General features: G+C 34.6%; 1 protein-coding gene across 5 annotated transcripts in view; it reads left to right on the top strand.

The window, feature by feature from the left end:
- The window catches only part of SNCA (synuclein alpha), a 70,016-nt gene extending 51,033 nt beyond the window's left edge, over window positions 1–18,983 (top strand). For all 5 annotated transcript variants that reach the window (XM_045536837.1, XM_045536835.1, XM_045536834.1 and 2 more), the window contains 2 exons: window positions 16,969–17,052; window positions 18,382–18,983. In XM_045536837.1, coding sequence (XP_045392793.1) covers window positions 16,969–17,052; window positions 18,382–18,414 — 117 coding nt within the window. In that variant the 3' untranslated portion in view covers window positions 18,415–18,983. The remainder of the gene's footprint in view (window positions 1–16,968; window positions 17,053–18,381) is intronic.
- Window positions 18,984–22,762: the final 3,779 nt, after the last annotated feature.

Genomic DNA, 22,762 nt, shown 5'->3' with positions numbered 1-22,762 from the left:
TAGCCTGGTGGAGCATTTTGCCCACTTGTTTGTGATTACACAAGCATAATTCGAGAAATGTGTAGCATATGCCTAAAAATTCTATAATAGGGGCTTTTTTCATCTACTATATTATCAAAAGACTAGATGTCGAACAGATTCCATGCTGGAAAGGAATTAAGTAAGCACCTTAGACTAGGCACTCAAGCACCACCTGTTTTTCACCACAAATCTGTTTCATTCATTGCTCAGTTGTGCTGTGTATTGCTCAATTGTGCTGAATCCGTTTTGGATTTTGGTGGGTAGACAATATTCTCTTTCTTGGATAAATTTTTGTCCTTTCCTAGTGGTGCCCAGAACAGCATTAGACAGTGGTTATTTTCTGTGGCTTCCCGTATTTCTCTTTCATAGTCACCTTCGAATATTTTAAAGATTCTTAAAGTACAGCCATAGACCATCCGTGGTGGAGCTCAGGTAGATGGAATTTAAAAGGGGTTTTCACTGAAGGTCATTTTATTGTCCTCAGATAACAGATAATGTTAATCAAATAGAAAGCAAACCTGTCACTGAGCAGAGCTCAAAACACCATTTGCCGCTTGCCAAATGTGATCTTTTTAAATAGAGTGCTGGCGGTTGAGATGAGTGTTCTGTCACACTTGAGAGAATCCGGGTCCCTGAAGAGTTATACGAATGCTCAGCTGTTATCGAACCATCTCTTCATAGATAACTTAGTAAATGTCTGTTTTTGCATCAGATAATGGCTTACAAGTTAATCTCCTCTTGCTCCGCATTATACATACATACACCTTCTTCCCAAACAGCTTAGAAGATGAAAGAAAGACTTTGATTTCTTACTGTATAATTGATAATATCACACAGACCACTTGATCATCATCTGTTAGTCACATTGGCAGAGGCGACAGTTTTAGAGACACTGAAAACAGTGCATATATTAGGAAATTAGCAGTTGTCTGAAATAAGTTTGACTAGTTTATAAATTACCTAACATTTATTTTTAACCTCATGTTTTATAACATTTGATAACAGGACTGACAGATTAATTTTGAACTCGACTGTTTAGAATAACTATCACAGCAACTTAATGCCTCAGTTTCTAACCTTCCATTCCTCCCATAAATGTTTGAGTATATAGGACCATGGTCAGCTCCAACAAAGTTCATGTTGAGATCCACGGCACTGATACACAGGCATTGTTTTAAAGGCTATTTCAAGCCAAAGCCATCAGTAGTGAGTCAAGCACAGCTTAAAAAATAACACAAAACAGTGAATTCCAACCTTTCAAAACACTCACGCATGTATTATTTTTATGTGAAGATGACATTGTTCCTTCCTGGTAAATTGCATTCTGGATGAACTCCTTGTAGTCATAGAATTTTTATAAACCATTTCAGCATCTCTGAAATAAACATCTATATTTTAAACTTTCTCATCCCATCAAAAATGTCTTACGCAGAGATATTGCTGCAAATGTGTATACTTGTGCTTAAGACAACGGGTGCAGAGAAGTTATAAACCAAATCACCAGTGTAAATGTGTGTGACTTTTTAAGGACTAGAAATAGAAATAGTTCCAACAAAGAAATATGTTGTCCAGTTCAGATTGCATTAGATAAAAATCTTTTCCTGGTACTTTACACCTATTCTATTCAATGACTGGCTCTCTCTATTATATAGACAGATTTTATATTTTCAGTCATCTTTGTAAGTGGTGCCTAAAAGATATTTGAAGAATAAATGACTAGCAATAGGAACAAATGCCTATACAAAAGCACCCTTTATTTGGGTGTAATTCACTGCTTTGAGTTGTTAATAGCGTCTAAAGATGACAGTAGCAATTAGTGAATAAACCATTATGTCTATTAGATCACTAGACAATTTATAAGTCCAAATAATGCCTAAAGTACCTATCTCACATTACTATTGTTTAGATTATCAGATAATGATTTATTTAATTATTTTTCCCAATTATTCCACTTAATTTTTTGCTCACCCATTAGCTGAATGTCAAGATAAAACAGGTCAAAAGTGGGGAGGGTGTTGAAAATGCTGGACAACTACACTTAAAATAAATGCATCATTTGTAAATATACTTGTTTTCGTATTATAGTCATCTAGGGCCTTTAAATGTATTATTCTTATAAGTCTCAGTTTTGGATAATATTCATTTAGAGTTCAGCAATGAAAAAATATACAATTGCTTTTAATTTTTATTTGAAAATATTAAATTTTAAAAAGGGTAGCTAACTCTGCATCCCACATTTATGTCCAAATATTTAATTTTAGCACTTTTGCGGACTCCCTAGAAAGCTATGTATCCATTTGCTGCTTAGACATCTAAGGAATATATAACAAATGCTTTTCAACTTCCCCTGAGCTCCTTAAAAATCTTTGCTTTTTATTGTCCCTCTTTGTCCGCCTTTTATATTTTATCTTAAGTCTCATGAATCATTTAGAAGAATGTTTAAGCTTGAATTCTTTTAAAATTGTAACTTTCAGGACAAGTAACACTGTATGTTTTGGGATCATATGTTATTTTAAAATTGAGATTATTAATATTGACAAAATAATATTTCAATATTTAAAATATTTAATAATTTTAAATTATTTAACATACATTGTGTTCACAATTTTTCCATGCTAAGAATCATAAAAAACCTTACTCAGTGGTCATACAGAGTACGCTTTGTGGAGTTTCTTTTTCGTATACAAAAAATTCATATATTTTCTTTTGTAGAACTGATGAAATGAAAATATGATGTTAACACATATGTGCTATTATTTTACATTTGCATTTTGTGACACTTATATTGGAAACAAGCATTCCAAATCTTCCAATGAATTTCTTTTGTATTTGTATATTGGTGCCTTTTTATTTTCCAAATAGGTGGCTTTTTAGTTTCACTGCATCATTTTTAACATGGTTCTACAAGTAGTGCAACTCTCTTGAAATTTATCATCATAACCACAAATTGAAGTTGCCTGAGCTCCAACTGGAGTCCGAATAGATGACTGAGCCTTGTTGTTCTAACCCCCCACTGCCACACAATACGGCCACACACCAGAGAGCACATAAGACCCGTCTGACTCAGTCCCAGCGCCATAAATGTATTCATGGTTTTGTTGGAATCTGGAAATGGAGCTATCCACAGATGATGACTCTCATTATTATCTCCTTTACAAATTAATTATAAAAACCAAAATGCTAAATTAGCACTTGATGAAACCTTATAAAGTTTTGATATTTTGACTCTGCGAATGAATAAAAATACCTGGAGAAATGAAACCTTAATCATGTTCAGGAATACCCAAGAAAATATCAAATACATGTTTAAAGTTTGAAACCATTTGCTATTCATTATAAAAAAGTGTCAAATGTGATTTAAATATAAATTATTATTTGCTTTAACTTGTTTCTAGATGAAAAGGTAAATTTTCACCTATTTTAAATAGTAATCCTTGTGATTAAAACATTAATTTTGTCTCTTATAGCTCAGTTAATAATGATCTTTATTATCGGTTATAGAACATGTATAGTTTCTTCATTGAGTAAGATGATGTTTCAAGTAGGTAAATCTGTAAAGGAAAAAAAAATGTTCGTGCTCAATTCAATTTCTATACATGTCCATTTGTTTGGTATTCAGAAAAAACCTACTTACTGACCACAAACTCTACCTGCCTCTCAAATGCATCCGATTGGACCCACAAGGGACTGGAAAAGATATAAGATGGTTCGTGATAGTCCGTCAACCTCCCAAGAACAAAAACAGATGTACTGACAGCTTCATATGATCACATGCATGTGAGTGAGAGCATAGTCATATTGTCAAATCAGCTGCAATTTTTCACGGTTGAGAGTCAAGTGAAAGGCTCAAATGTATGAGTCACTGGAGTTAAAGACAATTACAGCCAGATTTATGGCTGTGCTAAAATAAAGCTAGTTAGAAAACAGACAAAATTCCCTGACGATACCCAGTCTGACTAATGCTTCACCTTAAATTTGGGAGCAACATTTATTCTTACTTCTTCGTTTGTCTATTTGACAGGGAAAAGCACCACGTATGTGCACGACAAGACATTAGATTGATGTGTGGCTTTGCATCATTCCTGGATGCTGTTACCTGTTTTGGTACAGAGATGCATCTGTAACTGCTAGTAATCGCTGATTCTTACTGTCCCGGGGATTATTTACTTAACCCAGGTATCTTCAGACCTGACACCCTGAGGATAAACATGATTTCCCGCCATTGCAAAGTCTATCTGCAGGGCCTACGCCTCTCTCACAATCTCCCCAGTGATTTATTGGCATCTCCAAGGGTATCTCAATATGCTCAAGAACAGATCTGCTCACTTTTATCTGCCTGGCTTTCCTTTTTGAAATCTGCTGCCTTCAAGTTACTAAGGGAAGAATCATGCCACTGCCACCCTCGCCAGTGACCTTGTGTCTTGTCCCCTAAGTATTCCAATTATTGCAATCAAAACAACAGCATAAGCAGTTACTGAAGTGGTCTCTCTCTCTCTCTCTGGATGTTGGGTCTGATCCCAAGAGCCAGACTGGGGAATAGACTTCATTCCCCTCTTGTACTTCCACACCGTGACTTCCATGCTCCAGACACTGCCCCTTCCTATTGTTTTCCCCAAGCAAAGCATCCTAAATAGAAGCATAGAGAGAAAGCAATAAGAAAAGGAAAACCCATTAGCTGTTTGGATTCAGTCAGACACCCCAGCTTAAGGAAAGTTTATACAGGAAAGTCACATTTAAATTGAAATCAGGAGGGCAAGAAGGGCCCAACCAATATGATGAGAGAGAGGATGTTTGGGTGTGGGCTTAGTAGAATGTAGGGTGGAAGTATCCAAGGCAGAGCATGTGAAGGCTTTGAGGATGAGTGAATCTGGTGTTTTTTATAGCATAAAAGATACCAGAGTAGCTAGAATATAGTGACTGTGAGAAGAAATGAAGGCTGGAGATAGGACAGACTATTCTAGATCTTATAAGCCATAGTAAGAAGTTTGGATTTTATGAATAGACTTGTGGGAAAGCATTGGGTTTTATAAAAAGAGGATTAACATTGTTATTTTCATGTCATTTCTGATTTATAACCCAAAATGTGCCAGAAACAAAAAAAACAAACAAAAAAAAAGAAGAAAAAGAAGAACAGCAACAGTGGAAGTGTGCCGATGGTTTTGGCCACAAAATGCACACATATATATCCATTTAATGAAGCAAAAATATTTTATTAAGTTTTAATATAAATTTCAGTATGCATGAGTTTATGATTATTGAAGTTTATTGGAGAATATTGCTAAGCATGGCATTCATTGCATGGTTGCAACTTACTAATGGGAAACATCTCAATACCTATTGAGTTAAATCCATGCACATTTTTATAATCCTAGAATGCTATGAGAAGAAATTGTTAGATAATGTCTGTGAAACACTTTCAAGTAATGCTATAAATAGAAAGAATTGTAACTGGTAGGTCTTGACAGCTTTCAAATCATCACTCAAAAGTGAATGTGGAATCTTCTTATCAAAATGAGCTCAGATTCAGCCAAGTTCTCAGATGCATTTGCTTTCATAGATTTTTTTTTTTTTTTCAAAAAACCAGGGGTCTTGAATTAAAATTGTGAAATGTCTATTTCAGAGTAGAGAAATCTTAAATCTGACTGTATTTTATCACTATATATCACATGCAAGAAAGAAAATATATGTACATATATCTGATATAAATGTATTTACCCATATATTTGTGTACACGTATATTTTTAACTAAACAAAACTTGCTGGGAGTTAGACTATTATTAACTGATTTTGGAGGAAGTGGTGTGCTCTAGAGAGAGAGAGAATGAGAGAATAGACAGTATTATAATAATCTCTTGCAGTTATATTTAATCTTCTCTCTTTTTCTGAATCTTTAATAGAAGTCAGCTAGAAGATATTAGTTTTTGGGAAATGTAACAAGATTTAAAGTCAAATCCAGAGAGAACTAAAGGTTTATAAGTAAATAAGTAAATGTTTTCTACAGAAAGTGTTTTTTCTTCTTGTGTGAACTTGAATATTTCTTGTACTTGTGTTCATATCATACAGTTATAAAAGTTCCCATCTAGCTGTTATATTTTAAATGTACTGCTGAAAGATACACAGAGATACAGACTGGTGATGAATTCCAATAAACTACTAATGGTTTAGAAGGGAAAAATATTTTCTTGTTCATCTGGAATTCCAGCCATTGATGCAAACATGCAGTTTCAAGATCGATAACACTGTGATATGCATGTATGCCCAGGCACGTGCTCATGTACGTATAGACGTGCTTCGATAGGCCGCCTGGCCTGGTAGTTCAGAACGTAACTCCTGGACCCAAGCTTCCTGGTTCCATTTCCTACAAACTGAGATAATCCTCCTACCTCTCTCCTAAGGTTATGATAAAGCCCCTAATGAGTATCTATCAAGTAGTAAATCTTTAAAAAATAATAGTGACCATTATCAAGATACTTTCCATTTAAACATTGTCTATATTCATTCACTTTTTTGCAATTCCGAAAGACCACTTTTTAAAATGAAGTACTGTAAGTTTTATGCATGCCTTCCTTTATCCAGATTCCTAAACTGCTCGGAGAGTCCCATCGGTAACACCAGGAATGGAAGATGGGGCCATCAGTAATGGGATTTGAAAGCCCCTTTTGCATTTAAAATAAATACCGAGGCATTTGCATTTATAATAAATATCTCAGGTGATACCCATGCAAGTTGTACTTAATGCTCTGTAACTATATATACATAAAAGCTAGATAATTTTTTTAAAAACTTGCAATGTGGTATAAGAATTTAATATCAAACAATGTACATTTACTTCCTGCCTCAGTAAGCTTTGACACCTTATAGTTGTGAAACAGTGTAAATATAACTTTAGTGTCTTGATCACTGCAAACACCTGATTCATATTTCTTTATTAGCTCTAATTTAATCAGATTAGAAAGGTACATTGCAGGTCATAAAATGTGTGAAAATTTCATAATGACCTCCTTTTAAAAATGTGCAGAAATAAGACTGTTAAGGCACATTCCAGAGGGTTTCTTTTTTTTTTTTCTTTTTTGAGAATATCTTCATATCAGAAAATTTGGCTGAGAAGCAATCTTTTTCTCAATGCTTTTTTTTTTTTTCTCTTTTGAGAGTAAAGGACTAAAAATACTTAAAGATGCAGAACAGCAACCTTTCCCTAGTGAGGCTCTCTTAATTAATGTGGTGATCTATGTAGAGAAAAGGGACAATTGGAAGAGTCCCTCAATAATTATCTAACCAAGGGCTTCAGATAATTACAGCAGGAAAATTTTCAAGACACAAAACACCCTACAAAATTTGACCTCTCATGTTGATTCAGGCCTTTTGTTTTTAAAATCTTTTCTTTTGTGTCAATGCTTGACAAAGTCAGCCTAATGTCGATGGAAACCTGGAACTCAAAATATTACTGAATTTATGGTGGGAGGATATCAATATAATAAACCAGCTTTTAAAAATTCTATAGTGAGAGTGAGAGAACTGAATAAAAAAATCAAGACATGCTCAGGTAGAAATGAATAGAGAAATGTGAACTCCATAAAACATATCCAAAAAAAGAAGCATTTGCTGTTGGCAAAGAAAAAATTAGTATCAGACAGCAATATCGCTAAATCCATTTGTAAAGATGATTATTAATTTGTGGTCTTGCAATGAAAAAGATTGGAGGAAATTTGCTGAGCCTCTATATTCATGAATATTAAAATCACCCATTAGCAAAATCTCCTTTTTACTTACTTCACAATTGGCAGTATAAATAACATCCAGTTTTCCTCCATTACAATAAAAAAAAATAAAGGTTTTAGCCTTCAGGTAAGTCTTTGGACTTTATAAGTTTAGCAGTTTGGAAACTGCATAGTAATATTTTGTTTCCATCAAAAGCCAGCTTGCCCTCTTGATCTTTCTAAGTCTACTACATATCTTCCATCATCCCTCTCCCTCACTTGAATTATGCTTTCCAAAAACGGTAAACTCCATCTCCTCGGTGTGCTTCAAGATAGAGTCTAAAAGCCCTCCTTAGAGATTGAGCTCTGAATTCTAAATTGTTCTTTGTGAGAGCAAGAACACTTTGCTTTGTATCAAATGGCCACAGTATTAAGTACAGCCATGGGCAACACTGTATTTTCTAAACATCTTATATTCTTTTAAGACTGACATGCATTAGATTATAAGTAGACAAATGCATCTCTGTTGTATTTTCAGCACTTTGTAGTTTTTTTTCTCCAAGTTATTTTTCTGGTGTTGGCTTCCTTTTCTCTCGGGTGCCCTTTTGCTCCAAGGTGGTGTGCGTTCACACTAACCAAAGCAGTCATCTACCTGCCAGAAATAGCTGTGACATTTAAAGAGGGGGCCAGAGGAAAGTGCAGTGCTTAACATCCAAGGCTGAAGAGCTAATAGTGAAACTGGGGCATCACCTACTGAGAGATTTAGGAGTGATAATGTGCAGGTTCATCATTAAATAGTCTGTGGAAGTGATTTCTGTTCTGAATATGATTAAAACTAACCCATGTCCATCTGTTTCATTCATTTATTAGCTCATTCAATTGTATATTGTGGTAGGCCTTGCAGAAAATAAAACTGAAGTTCTAAGCTTTCCCATCTGGGTGTTCACTGAATACTTGTTTTGTAACATCTGACTCTAACTAATGGGAGTTTGTGTTTTGAAAGTCTTCATTTTACAGGTACGCAGAAGAGGTCAAAGGACATTAGATATTGTGGTCAAATTATAATGATTTATCAATGGGGCATGAAAGGGGCCTCAAGTTTCTTAATCAATGATAACCCATTATATCATGCTGGCTTTTCTGATGTAATATGCTTATATCTTTCTTTTGATGGAGACGTTTATTTAGTTCATTGCTGTGGTTTTCACACTAGCTCCAAGGAACCCTTAGATGTTCCTAAGTCTCCTGCCCCATGGGGAGAAAGAATGATGGGCAAGGACCACTTTTATTCATTTACAACAGAGATTTTTTTTTAAAAAATGTCTTTGGAAGAAATATTTTTTATACTTCATAATGGGATGAGGATACAAAGGTTTCAATGATTAGATTGTCAAATCCAGAACTGTTACACTGTAATGACGTTTAATCACAGAGAAGTTGCAACTTGCTTATTTTCTGGGCATAAGCACACAAGAACACCAACACAGTTCTATAACCTGGCTGTGTTCTTCGTTGTTGTTGCTGTTTGGAACATTAGTGGCTTTCAAATATTTTATTTGCCCAGGAAAACTCAACAGAGGCAGAGACTCTTTTCCAGGTGAAATTTGCTGAGTCTGCAAGGAAGTCAATTGTATGCACTGGCTCTTCTGCTCTACTGCACTTTCTAATAAAATCATCTTTGTGCTGCCTACGTCTTCGTTTCCATAGAGATAGGACAGATGGGTATTCCGCAACAAATTATTTTTTGAGATGTGAAAAACGGGATAGGAAAGCCACAGCTCAAAAAAAAAAAAAAAAAAAAAATACTAGCACTGGAAAAGTTAGGTCTAGTGACAATTAAATCATTCCCTACACTTAAAATTCAGAAATATCAAAATTAAACAAAAGTAGGAGGAATCTAAACATGGCGGGTAAGCAAAACAAGAAAAGTTTCTGTAGGAAAAGGGTGCAAAACAAATGTAATATTTGTTCAGAAAAATTAAATAAAGATAAATTGTATCAAATCATTTTTAATCTCAAAGATCAAATTTCAATTTTTTCATCTCATTTGAAAATATATTGCTTATTAATTAATAGTGATGTCACTAAAACCATAACTATTAGGTCAATTTTTAGTACAGAACAACTTGCATTCTAAATTTTCCTGCCAAAACTTTATAGCCCTTTAAACACAAATGTATTGCATATTTTTAACAAGTCACAATGCTACCAGTTACTGTGACATATTGTCATAAATACTAACATGACACTATTGGTATTTGACATTTCTAAGATCTCAATATTCTATATTTTTTCCTGTGTTGTGCTTCCTATGTCAAGATTTTAACTGCCTGCTATAGCAGTTTAGAATTTCACAGGTATAGTACTGACCCTTGTGTGAGGTTGAGCCAAGAGACTACAAAGGAAAGACTATGGCTTTTAACATATTGTGTATCTTGTTTTGCTTCAATTAAAAGAAGAAATTATTGCAAGGATAAGAGATGCTTCTTACCAGCATTATAAATATCGATAAAAGCATATTCATCTTCGAGTACTGGTGCTACGAGTATTTCTCACTCTCATTATGGTATAAATATATCACTAGCTCACTGCTTCTGCTTGTAAGTCTTTGTTAAGAGTGATTAACACAATGTTCTTGTAGCATTTGCACTTAAGGCTCTGTAGCATTTGCTTCTTGTCTATGTCACAAGGATGTACTTAGGATGCAACAGGCCTATTGTCCATTACTCAGGTTTTCAGCTGTATTCCTGTACAGCTGAGAGAAAATGAACAAACAGGAAGACCTTGCACAGCTGGAGAAAGGCAAAATACTGAGGTTCATTGTAGACTCAAATGCAATAGTCAATGAAATAAGGCAAAAGTTTCCACTTTTTGAAATAATGGAGTTTTGTTTCAATCCTTTCCAAGACAAATTTTGCTCCACAAATAAAATTAGCAATATGATGAAATACAACAATGATGCAATCTTTATTGAGATAATATATGATATACATTTATGGGGATACTTTCAAAAATATTGCTTAAAAGAATCTACCACATAGTAGATGCTCAGTAAATATTTGCTATTACAACTGTGCAATGGTCATTATAGGCTACATTATGTATTAATATATCATCTCATTTAGTATGATAACACTCTCAAAAAAGGTTTTATTATCACCGTTTTCCAGTTGAGACATCTGCATTGCTCAAGATCTCACTAGGTCAGTCTCCCCCCAAATTCCATGCTTTTAAAAGTATATCTTGTCCTGGGTTTCCAAACAGCAAATAGTGTACTGTATGCAACTGTTGGAAGGAGGGGACTAGGTACAAAGTATTTAGATTGATTATGTAAACACAGTTTCAGTTCCGTAACGAAGTGATAGAATTAGAAATCGTCACGATGTATATTTTCTCAGTGTATATTTTCCCAACACAGACACACACAAGCACGAGCATACTTTCACACACCCTTTCTACACCTTGCAACCATGGAAACAGTTGCAGAATTTAAACACAGAATAATCTGTGTGCTGTTGTTTGTTCTTCCTCTGACACATAAATCAAGAGTTTCTTACTCAGTATACCCCGAAGGAAGATGCAAATGAATCAAATTAAAGAAGGGAGAATTGTTCAAAAAAATTAAATACAGAACTGTGTATTGATTTATTGAGAGTTCAATAATGTAATCCAGAAATAAGGGAATAGATGCTTTAAAAGTCATTAAAAGAACACAAACATTTAGTTTCTATTTCAAGAAAGAGAAAAGCCAATATTAGACAAAGCAAAGGATATTCATTTGTTGTGATGAGGAAATAATCTTTTATTCCTCTTTAAATTCTCTGTGGAATAAGGCAAGGTTGTAAATAAGTAAACATCTACCCTATGGACTTAACGGATCGTTATGTTTTATTGTGATAATCAATATGAACTTGTTGCAGGGGCTTGGGAGGGATCTAAAAAAGATAAGGCCTCGGACCCAGTCAAAAAATTTATTGGTTGGTCAAAAGGAGTGAAGTAGGAAACTGAAGTGATATTTCAAACCGATCTAAAAAAAATTCTAGGGTGATACATTTAGGGAACAAAAGGAACAATTTATTTCCGACAACTTTATCGTCTTTACTCTGTTAGAACATACTCTAATGAAAGGTCTAAATTAACCAGAAAATGCTATGCATTGAATTCATAATAAGCTATTTTTCCCTGTAACAAAAAGTTCATCAACTTAGTGTTTGCAGATTTAATAATCATGTAGTGATTGAAATTGAAATATATATACACACACACATATATATATATACATGTCTGGTTTTTGCCCTTGCAAAAATATCACACACACACACACACACACAATCTCAACAGTTCCTTTAGCCTCCTATTTTTTTTTTATAAAAATAGTGACAAACTCTAAATAGTACTAGAGATAGTTCAGATGTTTAATCAGAAAATATTTTATATAGCATTTTGAGAGGATTACTATTTGGGAACTTAATTTTACCTTAAGTAGCCCAACTTAATGATTTAGTAGGAAGATTTTTTTTTTCCAAGAAGAAATGATTTTGCATAATAGTTGAGAGTGTGGCCTTTAGAGCCAGCATTTCTATCTCTGTACATTCATTGATAAAATGGAGAAAATAGTAGTAACTTCCTCAAAGGGTTGTTTTTTAAGATCACATAATACATGTAAAACTCTTGGAATGGTACCAAATAGAGTAAGCACTAAATAAACATTAGCTATTACTGTTATTCCAAGTCAGAGTCAGATGGAAAATTAAGCATTTAAATACGTCATTGGAATGACCTTTTAGGAAAACACCTAGCCCATCTGTTAAGGCATGGATAGAGGTTTTCAGAGGAAACTTTTTCTAAGTAACCAAACTTTTTCTAGCAACTGCAACCTGTGTGACAGAACTTAACAAAAAAAGAATTTACAGGATAAAGTAATTGCAACGCCATTCGAAATTGGCTACTGGGGTCTGTGGGGTGTTGTTTCCGCAGCGCCCTCTATCTGGGGTAGATGCTAAATAAACAAAGATAGTCCAACTTGAAGGCTGAGGTTCATTTGAAGAGTTTTCCTTCTAGATCCGGAGGGCTCCTCAAACTTCACTTGGCATCTGTTTCCATTAGTGTAGGGACTCCTGGGACCTCAAGGTATCACATGCATCTGACTGTTCTATATTTCTACTCTGGCTTTCTTAAAGCCTTTCCTATTCTTTACTCTCTTTGAGAATGAAGACACATTCTTACTCTTTAAGATTCTTCTGGGTTTTACATCCACTGGTTTTGAAGCTATTGCCTTCACTATCAGAGCTCGATAAGTCCTATCCACCCTTTTGTATATGAGCAGTTTGTTTTGTTTGATGTACTTTCTCCCAGTAAGGTATTAAGACCAGTTTCCATCTATTTTTGAGAGCCTTGATTTACCAAGATTTTCACAGTGTATTTCCTCTTTTCTAAGAATTTTTAAGCATTCTCTAGGTTTAAACTAAAGAAGCAGACTCGTTATCTCATACCTTGTCAAAGCCTCTCCCTCCACTGATCCCTTACCCAGTTGCTTAGCTTTAAGACTTGCCTCCAAATATCAATGCGTTTGCAAAGATGAAATGACTCCTAGATTCTGAGCTCAACACGAGAGCAGACCTTTCTCAGCTTAATCCACTTGCACTTTGTTGATGTCTTATTCATTCACCACCAAAGGGGCTGATCTTCAAGAATCCATTCCATGCAAGCTTAAAATAACAAACAAATGTAAATATAGGCTTAAAGATACATAATAATATTTTTTCACTAATATAAGAGGAGGATCAATTCTTAGATATGAAAGGGGAAAATAGTTTATTCCCAGATTTCCTATTGCATGCTAGTATTTGCAACCAGGTCTATATCTAAATAACAGGGAAGAAAGCTGGCAGTTGTTGCTGTGCTGTGAAGTCTTATTAGGTGAGTCAGCTAATTACATGGTGCTACCATAAATACAGCAACCACTGTACTGCCTGTTACATTTGCTAAGGAGGATGAAGATTTAAGATAGCATACTACCTCTTTGCTATATAATAAAATTTCTTCTTAAAGATTTTATACTGATTTCTGATTTATACACCAATTTTTTTTAAATTTATGGTTGAATGTATTTAAAACTGGATTCAGGGATAACACTAATAAATAACATCCAAAAATAATCACGCATATGTTTAATGTAGCATAATAGCTTTACTCTCTCCTCCACTCCCAAACCTTTAAAAACAGTAAAATAAACTAGTTTTTATTTCATCTGTTCCCTTTATCTTTCTTTCCTTTCAAAGAGATTGCCAAGATTATTCAAAGTAGAGTGTGAATGGCTTCTAAATATGTATTATTTCTATGCCAGACTGGATTCTCTAGAAATGTCATTTAATTAATATAGATTTGCATTCTTAATCTGAAAAGCTTCCCTGTAGGTATGAACAATGTATAATGTGTTTAACATGTTTACTCTGTGACTTACGGTATTCAGCAATTTGACTATTCCCAAGTGACCCAGATGGTTGATGACATACTAATTTGTAAATTTGCCGAGACACACTCTGAGTAGGCGTATAACAGAGCCGAGGGAGAGTAAGTCCATTTGCCAGTAAGGAAGCCCAGCACATGACCCAGGAGCTACATCTAGGTCACTCAGCCTTGCTGCTAGGTCTTGCTTGTTGCAACAAAGGAAATTTATGATACAAATCATATGCTACAGTTGCACTTTTTAATTAGGAGATTCAAGATGATCTCAAGAGGTTTCACCAGAGATGATCAGTGGTCTGCTTTAATCTGTGTGTGTGTGTGTGTGTGTGTGTGCATGCTCATATCCTAAAGCACACCTTGTACAAGAAATGAGTAGAAAATGTTGATAGAAATTACAGACTCCAGCATCTAAAACACAATGGACACTACATCATCAAAATTTGCAAGTTTTTATCTTGTAAAGTCAGGCCAACAGAATTTATTAATAAAATGCTGCTATATTGATATGGCAGTGTAAAATATTGAAAATACTATAATTATAGACTTGTAGGTCTGACTGTACCAGGCCTGTCACTCTGTACAAGGCTGATGCTTTGCCCTTACACTTAAACCATTCTCTTTTACATCTGTCTCATTAGATGTAGTATTATAAATTATATTTATATTATATGATAATATGTCAGATATATTACAATATATTAAATAGTATTAATAATGTTGCAACTCCATCTCTTTTGTCTACATAATTGCCTCAAAAAGAACAGATTAGTCCAATGGACTTCAAGCACAATGCATAAGAGCACAATTTTATGCTCTGTATTAAGTTCAAAATAAGTAATACATATTTTACTTTATAACCTGTAGATATATAGAGTGCAATTTTAAAAGAATTAGGTAAATGCATGCTCAGCAATGCATGTATTTTTTTTAAATAAGCAGCCATTCAATATTTAAAGTTCATGGGGGTGGGATTTCAGTTGATACCAATACGTGATCAATTTAGTCAAAGAATTCACAAGCAACACCGAATGTTTCTTGGTTGAACTTTGAAGGACACACACAGACACACCCAAATACACATGTATACACATAACCAGTAACATTCATCAGTCTTAGTTGTGTAGCAGCAATTCATTTGTGAGAACCAAGCAACAAATGAGCCAAATCTGTTAATACCATTTATGCTTGTCCAGTCTATATCCAAAATCTAACAAATTATATTAGAAAATTAAATCTCTACTTTTCAATTTCAAAATTCATGGAAACAGGAAATTTGTCTTATTTTCTTCATATGTGGCTATCACTAATAGTTATCTAAATATTAATGAGAGGGTTAATGATGCTATTTGTTTCTCCCAGTTATAAAGAAGGTATTGCTGCCCCATGTTGTCACTGAGGCTAGTTAATGCTCACAGAAAGCCTGAGAAACTTGTCAACACCACAAAAGATCTGTAATCTAGAGAAGCTAGAATTTGAGCTTGAGTCTTGTGACACTACAAACCTTGTGACTAGTGACCACACAGCAAAGTTTGTATCCTTGACTTGTACCACAAAGTGGAATGCTATGAAAACAATACCTATTTACAAGTGAGGTAGTTTGGGGATGGTTTATATTTGGTTTAACTTATAAATGACTTGGATTCCTTTGGTTTATGAAAAGGGCATTGGGCTGGGAGAATATCTATAGGCTTCTCTGTCCAACTACCATAAACGTGACGTTAAGTCTGACCTTTCTCTCTGTCAACCATTTCCTTATCCCTCTGCCTAACTGTCAGTCACTTCCATGATGAAGCCATGGGGCGGCTTTAGTCACATCATATTGTCAAACATAAGCCACACTGGCAGACGGAGTATTTGATCTCTTTGAGTAAGTCCATTTAGTCGCATTGCCTCTCTGTGCTTTCAATTTTCAGTGAACTACATCTTTTCAAAATTACCTTGCAGGAATAAATGCAAAGCAACCAAAGTATTTAATGAAGAATACTATTGAAGCCATGACCATTTCAGGCTGAATTTTGTTGTGCTAAATTTCTAAGAAGAGATACCTAAGAAAACTTATCTGGCCATACATTTGCTTTTCTTTCTCCAATATGTATAGTCTCAATCTTCAAATTTTAGACAAGAATTTGTTTCTTTGCTGTCATTTGAAAATAATTTATCAAATATATATGCTTTTACATTGTAAATGGTTATGTAAGTCAAAAATCTAGAAAAAGGAAAAGTAACATACGTAACTACCCAGCAAAATGATTTTCATATTTTGTTGTGTTTTCTTCCAGTGTTTTTACCTTTGCTTGCATCTGAATTCTACATAGATTGTGTCCACCATATCTACAATATTTTATATCCTGCTAAACATTATACCATAAATAAGTTCTCATGTTGTCATGTCATAGTAATACATGCCTTTGCAGTAATCTAGAGCAGTCGAATGATAATCTTTTTAACTCTTCAGTATCTATTGAACATTTTATTAATTGTTTTACTGCTATCATTGACTTGTGAAAAATATCTTTGGACTATAACTGTGGATTATTTCCTGAATAATGAATTACTTGGGCAAAAATGTTGTACACTCTCAGGATTAGTAACCTGTGTTGCCACAATGTTTTCCAGAAGACAGTGTGTGGTTTAGAATGCCAGCAATAATATTGTTGTGCCATTTTTACAAAATTCCTATCTATATTTATGTAAGATTTTTCCAAAATAGGTTTGTGATTTTTAAAAAGTGAAAAATGGCACCTCATCATGTTCTTTTTGTGCTTCCCACTTTAAATATTAGAGTGAAGAAGGCGCACCACAGGAAGGAATTCTGGAAGATACGCCCGTGGATCCCGACAGTGAGGCTTATGAAATGCCTTCCGAGGTAACAGTTTATATACATATAGCTCCAAAAATAAAGTTTAGGAGTTCAAGTTGGGTCTTTCTAATAGACAATATCCAAACTCTGTCCCTTTCAGATTTCTCTTGCATTAGTCCTTATTGAGAAGCATTTGCCCTCCACATGCACAAGTTGGCCAAATCCAGGATATGTATTGTGTAGACAACTTGCAAGCTAAGGATGGTTTTTATAATACATTTATAAAAGGTTTTGAAAAAAGAAGGAAGAGGAGAATGATGATATGTGGCAGAAACCATATGTGGTCCACACAACTTAAAATTTTCACTACTGGACCCTTTACTGTAGAAAAAGTTTACAGACTCCTGCATTAGAGAATTATTTTATTAGAAACCTTACATTCTGAAAAAAATTCCAAAATGGAAAGTTAGAGAAATCACCTGAATGTCAAAGGAAGACAATTATGCATTGTCATACATTTCCAGAGGGATGATGGCATAGCAAGTAAAAGTACCCTGCAAAAGTTACAGAGTAGAAAGACAAATGTGTGGTTTGCAACAATTGATATATTTCAGTCTAGCATTTTAAGAAGCATAATTTGTTTGTTAATTTTATGTTGTTTGAAAATAAAAACATCTTTAATAAAAAGTATGTCAAAAGAGAAATTAGAAAATACTTTTAGATGAATAAAACTGACTCAAGAAGAAATAATAAATTTGACTGGATTTATAACACAGTAAAGAGATTAAATTAGTAATAAAAAACCTACCCACAAAGAAAATCTCAGGCCCACATGGCTTTCCTGGTGAATTTTATCAAACATTTAAGGAAGAATTGATACCAATTAATTAGAATTAATACCAATTAGTTCCTCTTATGAAAATTAAAAGAGGAGGGAGCATTTTGCAACTAATTCTGTGAGATCAATATCACCCTGATATCAAAACCAAAAAAAGATATCACAAGAAAAGAAAATGTATTATTATTTCATTAAAAATTGAGTTCAAGTGTGTTACAGATATGTTATATATTATTCTTAATGACATTGTTAAAGGCATATTGATAATAATCCTATTTATAGGATTAAATTACTTATTTGTCTAATAAAATTTTACCAATATTGTTGGGTTTTTTTATGCAAGTCACAGTGCTACCACCGTAATTCACTTTTGACAGGTAAGACAAAACTATTAAAAATAAGATTATGTTTCTTTGTAGCACAATAGTTGCAGAACTGTTGCGAGTATACATGTTATTCAAAGTGGCAAGCCATGTCTATCTCATTTGCTGTAAATCCAGACGACGGACCACTCACACTAACACTGCATGCTGTCTTTTTGATTTTCCTAATATTAGGAAGGGTATCAAGACTATGAACCTGAAGCCTAAGAAATATCTTTGCTCCCAGTTTCTTGAGATCTGCTGACAGACGTCCCATCCTGTACAAGTGCTCAGTTCCAGTGTGCCCAGTCATGACATTTTCTCAAAGTTTTTACAGTGTGTTTTGAAGTCTTCCCTCAGCAGTGATTGAACCATCCGTACCTGCCCCCGCCCAGCATTCCGGTGCTTCCCTCGTGCTGAAGCCAATACCTGGTAGCAGGTCCTCGTGTGCTGTGGATATTGTGGCTTCAAACCTAAAAATGTTAAAACCAATTAAAAACACCTAAGTGACTACCACTTATTTCTAAATCTCCATTATTTTTCGGTTGCTGTTGTTGAGAAGTTGTGATTTACTATCATATATTATAAGATTTTTAGGTGTCTTTTAATGATTCTTTCTGTCCGAGAATAATAGTGTATTGTGAAATTTGTTAATACATATAATACTTAAAAAGAGCATGAAACTATGCACCTATAAATATGAACTATGAAGTTTTACCGCTTTGTGAAGTGTTTTATTAACTTGCGTTTGTATATAAATGGTGAAAATTAAAATAAAATATCTCATTACAAAACTATTTGATTTTTATCCCATCTCATTTTAATATTGATATCATGCTTATAAACAATATGAAATGAAGACTGACACGATGAGCTTAAATATAAAGTTCTTAACAGCCATTTGAAGAAGGAGCAAATTTAGAGGAGTTAGAAGAGATAGACTATTAACCCTACACTTTGTGAATTCCCTGAACAACACTGTCCAAAGTGTGTCTTGATATACATTGATGCCTTAAGAGGCTATACTGCAAAAATGGGTTATATGGAACTAAGAAGTGTAAACGATGATTTTTACTACATTCCCTTTAAATATTCAGAAAACACTTAGCACATAAAAGGCTCTGAGACAACCTGGTTAACTTTGTTTAACTCATTATTCCTGCCCCCTGCTTTTTTAAAAATAATCAGAAATACTCTTCTCCAGGAAATGCCTTAAAACATCCCTGGGAACTAACATCCCTAGAGAATCAACCTAAGAAATGCCAGTTCTCTAGATTTACAGAAATCTAATGGACTTTTAAAAAATTTTGCTAAATTATGTTAATTCTAGAATACTTCTTTCTCTAGGGAAGATTTTTTTCTCTAGAGGGAAAATCCATAACTCCCCATGGGTGCTGACAATAAACCTGACTGTGAAAAACCCTATATAAATTAACTGCAAAATTATTCAGTTAATATTTTTTAATTATGCAGGAAAAAATGACAGAGTCACTTTTAAAAGTCAATGGGAGAAAGTATAATTTCAAGAAAGAACATTCTAGAGGTGTCAGCAGTTTATGTGTCCTCGTGAATAATGTGATGTATATCGGGCATTGGCAAGGAAGAAAGGAAGAATGAGTGAGTATGAGGATGATCACCATAGCAACTTCTTTTTTTGCCTAATTGGAAAGAGACTACTACCGAGTCTAAGCTGTGTGTTGTCTTGCACTACAGAGAAGCGGTAAGTCTGTTTCATTTGTTATATTTATGCAAGGAAAGGATTGTTAATTGAACAATATATTTCAAAGCAGGTTAGAAAATGATGGTTAGTGTATATTTTAAATCTACCTAAAGCATCATATTTTAAAAAATAACAAGTTGTTGGTATTAAAATAAAAAAGAGAACAACAGACTGGCAACAGTGATAGAAAGTACTTTGAGATTAGCAAAGTTTGACCATGAACTTAAGTATTTATATTGGTAGAAATTCTCCTCTAAAATGCTTCTTCCCTTAACATTTATCTGGCTGTTATTTGTGAATTATTTTGTCTATCTTAATAGTTTATTTTGCACCAGGCACTAAAATGCAAGCCTTTTTCAGAAAGCTTGTCCCACATTCACTCTTGAGACATTCACCTGACAAGCGGACTGAGGATTAGTCTGGTCCTAGGTTTATTTTGCAGATATATATTCTCCACAAGTCTGAGTTGCTCAGCCTCATAAAACTCCATTGGGGGCTTTACCTAAAAGTTCAAGGAGGGCTTTGGCACACAACTGACAGCAGAACAACCTCATGTGTGGTTTAGCTTGGAAATGTTGGATCTTTTTCAAAATCTCTCCACCAATGCGAGATGTAAGTGTGTTTCCTCATCTTTCTGGTTCAGCCAGTAAATAGCTATTTGAGACATAGTAAAAAAAAAATACATATATTTGGTTTCTGTCCCCAGTTCCTGGCAAAGAGCTTCTAAAACCCTTGTAATTTCGCTAGCAACAGGGACACCAGGGTCATCTTTTGTTCTAATATTTGATCTTTGACCCTAGTTTCTGACACAGAACTCCTAAATCCCTTGGAATTTCCTGGGTGATAGGAGCATCTTCTGTTCTAATCAGGTGACTCTCTGTGGGTTCCTGGGTGGGCTCTGCTCACCAGAAAGGTCAAACTGCAGGGATTAGAAGCTTGGAACTTTCTGCCCCAACCCCATCCTTTGGGAAGGGGAGAGGAGAGGAGCTGGAGATTGAGTTGATAATTGATCTGGCTTATATGAAGAAGCCTCCATAAAAATCTTGAAAAGACAGGGTTTGGAGCAATTCCGAGCAGGTGAGCTCATGGAGGTTCAGGGAGCATGAGGTATGTCCAGAGAGAGCTCCACGCTCTTCCCCCATACCCTGCCCTGTGCATTCCTTCCATCTGGCTGTTCCTAACTTGTGCCCTTTTATAAAAAACTGGTAATCAGGAAGCAAACTTTTTTCCTCAGTTCTGTGAACCAGTGTAGCAAGTTATTAATACCAAACCTGAGGAGAGAGTCACGGGGACCTTGGATGGAGAGCCACATCCGACAAAAGTTGTGGGTAAGCTGAAGACCCATCACTTGTGATTGGCCTCTGACGTGGGGAGCAGTCTTGGGGGACTGAGCCCTTAACCCATAGGTCTGTCTAACTCCAGGTGGATAGTGTCAGACTAGAATAACAGGACACCCGGCTGGTCTGCACAGGGAATTGCAGAATTGCTTGGTTTAGGGAAACAACCGCACACATCTGGTGTCAGAAGTGAAGTGTTCTGGAAATATTGAGTGATGTGAGTGACAGTATAGAAGCAAAAAATAGTTTTTATTCTTACATATACACATACAAACTCATACATCGAAGAGCCAACCATTAATTCTCAGAGTTAGTGCCGTCTAAGTCCATACTGAGGGAGAAAAACATTTTTCTAACTGCAAACTTGGCAGACTGCCTCTGTCCACCGCGCTAATGACACTCTGTTTTTATCTGGGATGAGTTCATCCTACTTTGTTCTTTCTGTCTTGGGCAGGTCTGGAGGGCAACGGGACTGGCTTTTATTTTCACATGATCTCTGTCCCTGAAATTGGATATACTTTTCTAAAAAGATTATTGTGTCAAATATAGATGCAAGTGATTTATCCGTATGAAGTCATTTATTTCTCGAAACAACTCTAAGAGATCCCATTATTATTCTAATTTTATACATGAGCAAACTGAGGCACCCATAGGCCACGTAAATTCTCATGGCCACCCAGCTATTAAGTGACAGAACAAGGAGTTTCTATCAATATAGCACCATAATCTGTGCTCTTGGCTCGTAGGCTTTCAGAGGGAGGATACACAACCATGTAAGAGAACCTTCCAGCAGTCTAGGGAATGGGGTAGTAGTCCTACTTTCTAAATATAATTATTAATGTATTTCTATTTTTCTTTAGATGTCTATGTCTGGTATAAGTGATATTATACATATGGAGATATATTTCCAATTCTAGGCAAAAATTGTCAGTATCTGATACCTATTTCCTTGTAACTAAACTATGGTTATCCTGATTATAGAATTAAGTAATTTATTTTCAGTAGAAAATAAATATGTTAACATAATAATAACAACAGTCTACAGGAAGGCAGACTGTCATTTTCCCTGTTGAATCATGCGTACTTGGCTTCTGTCAAATAGCCAAAGAAAAATATAATTTAAGGTATAACTAGGATTTTCAATTATATATATTTAATAACTTAATGACTGAATTTATAAACAAATTAAACAGTAAAGGGCATGAATTAAGAATCTGTGGGTATAAATAACATTTGTATCTTAATATTTTATAATACGCTTTGGCTTCTAGGTGTGTTTTTTGATGCAGTAATTATATATTTTATTTCTTGAGTAAGCATAGAATTGAAGAACCTAAAATGCAATAGAATAGATATAACACTAAGACTTTTTCTAAATATGATTGTAGTTCCAATGTTTCTTGTATAATTGTCTATGATTTTCTTTAATGTTTTTATTGCTACTACAGTATCTTTGATTTTTCTAAATCCTATATTGGAAGCAGTTAAGTGCATTCCTTCAAAAAGCTCTAGTTTGAGT

The sequence above is a fragment of the Lemur catta genome, chromosome 24 (assembly GCF_020740605.2).
Source record: "Lemur catta isolate mLemCat1 chromosome 24, mLemCat1.pri, whole genome shotgun sequence".
In the NCBI taxonomy this organism is placed as follows: Eukaryota; Metazoa; Chordata; class Mammalia; order Primates; family Lemuridae; genus Lemur; species Lemur catta.
Note: the sequence above shows the minus strand (reverse complement) of the source record. Positions and strands in the feature narration are given on the sequence as shown.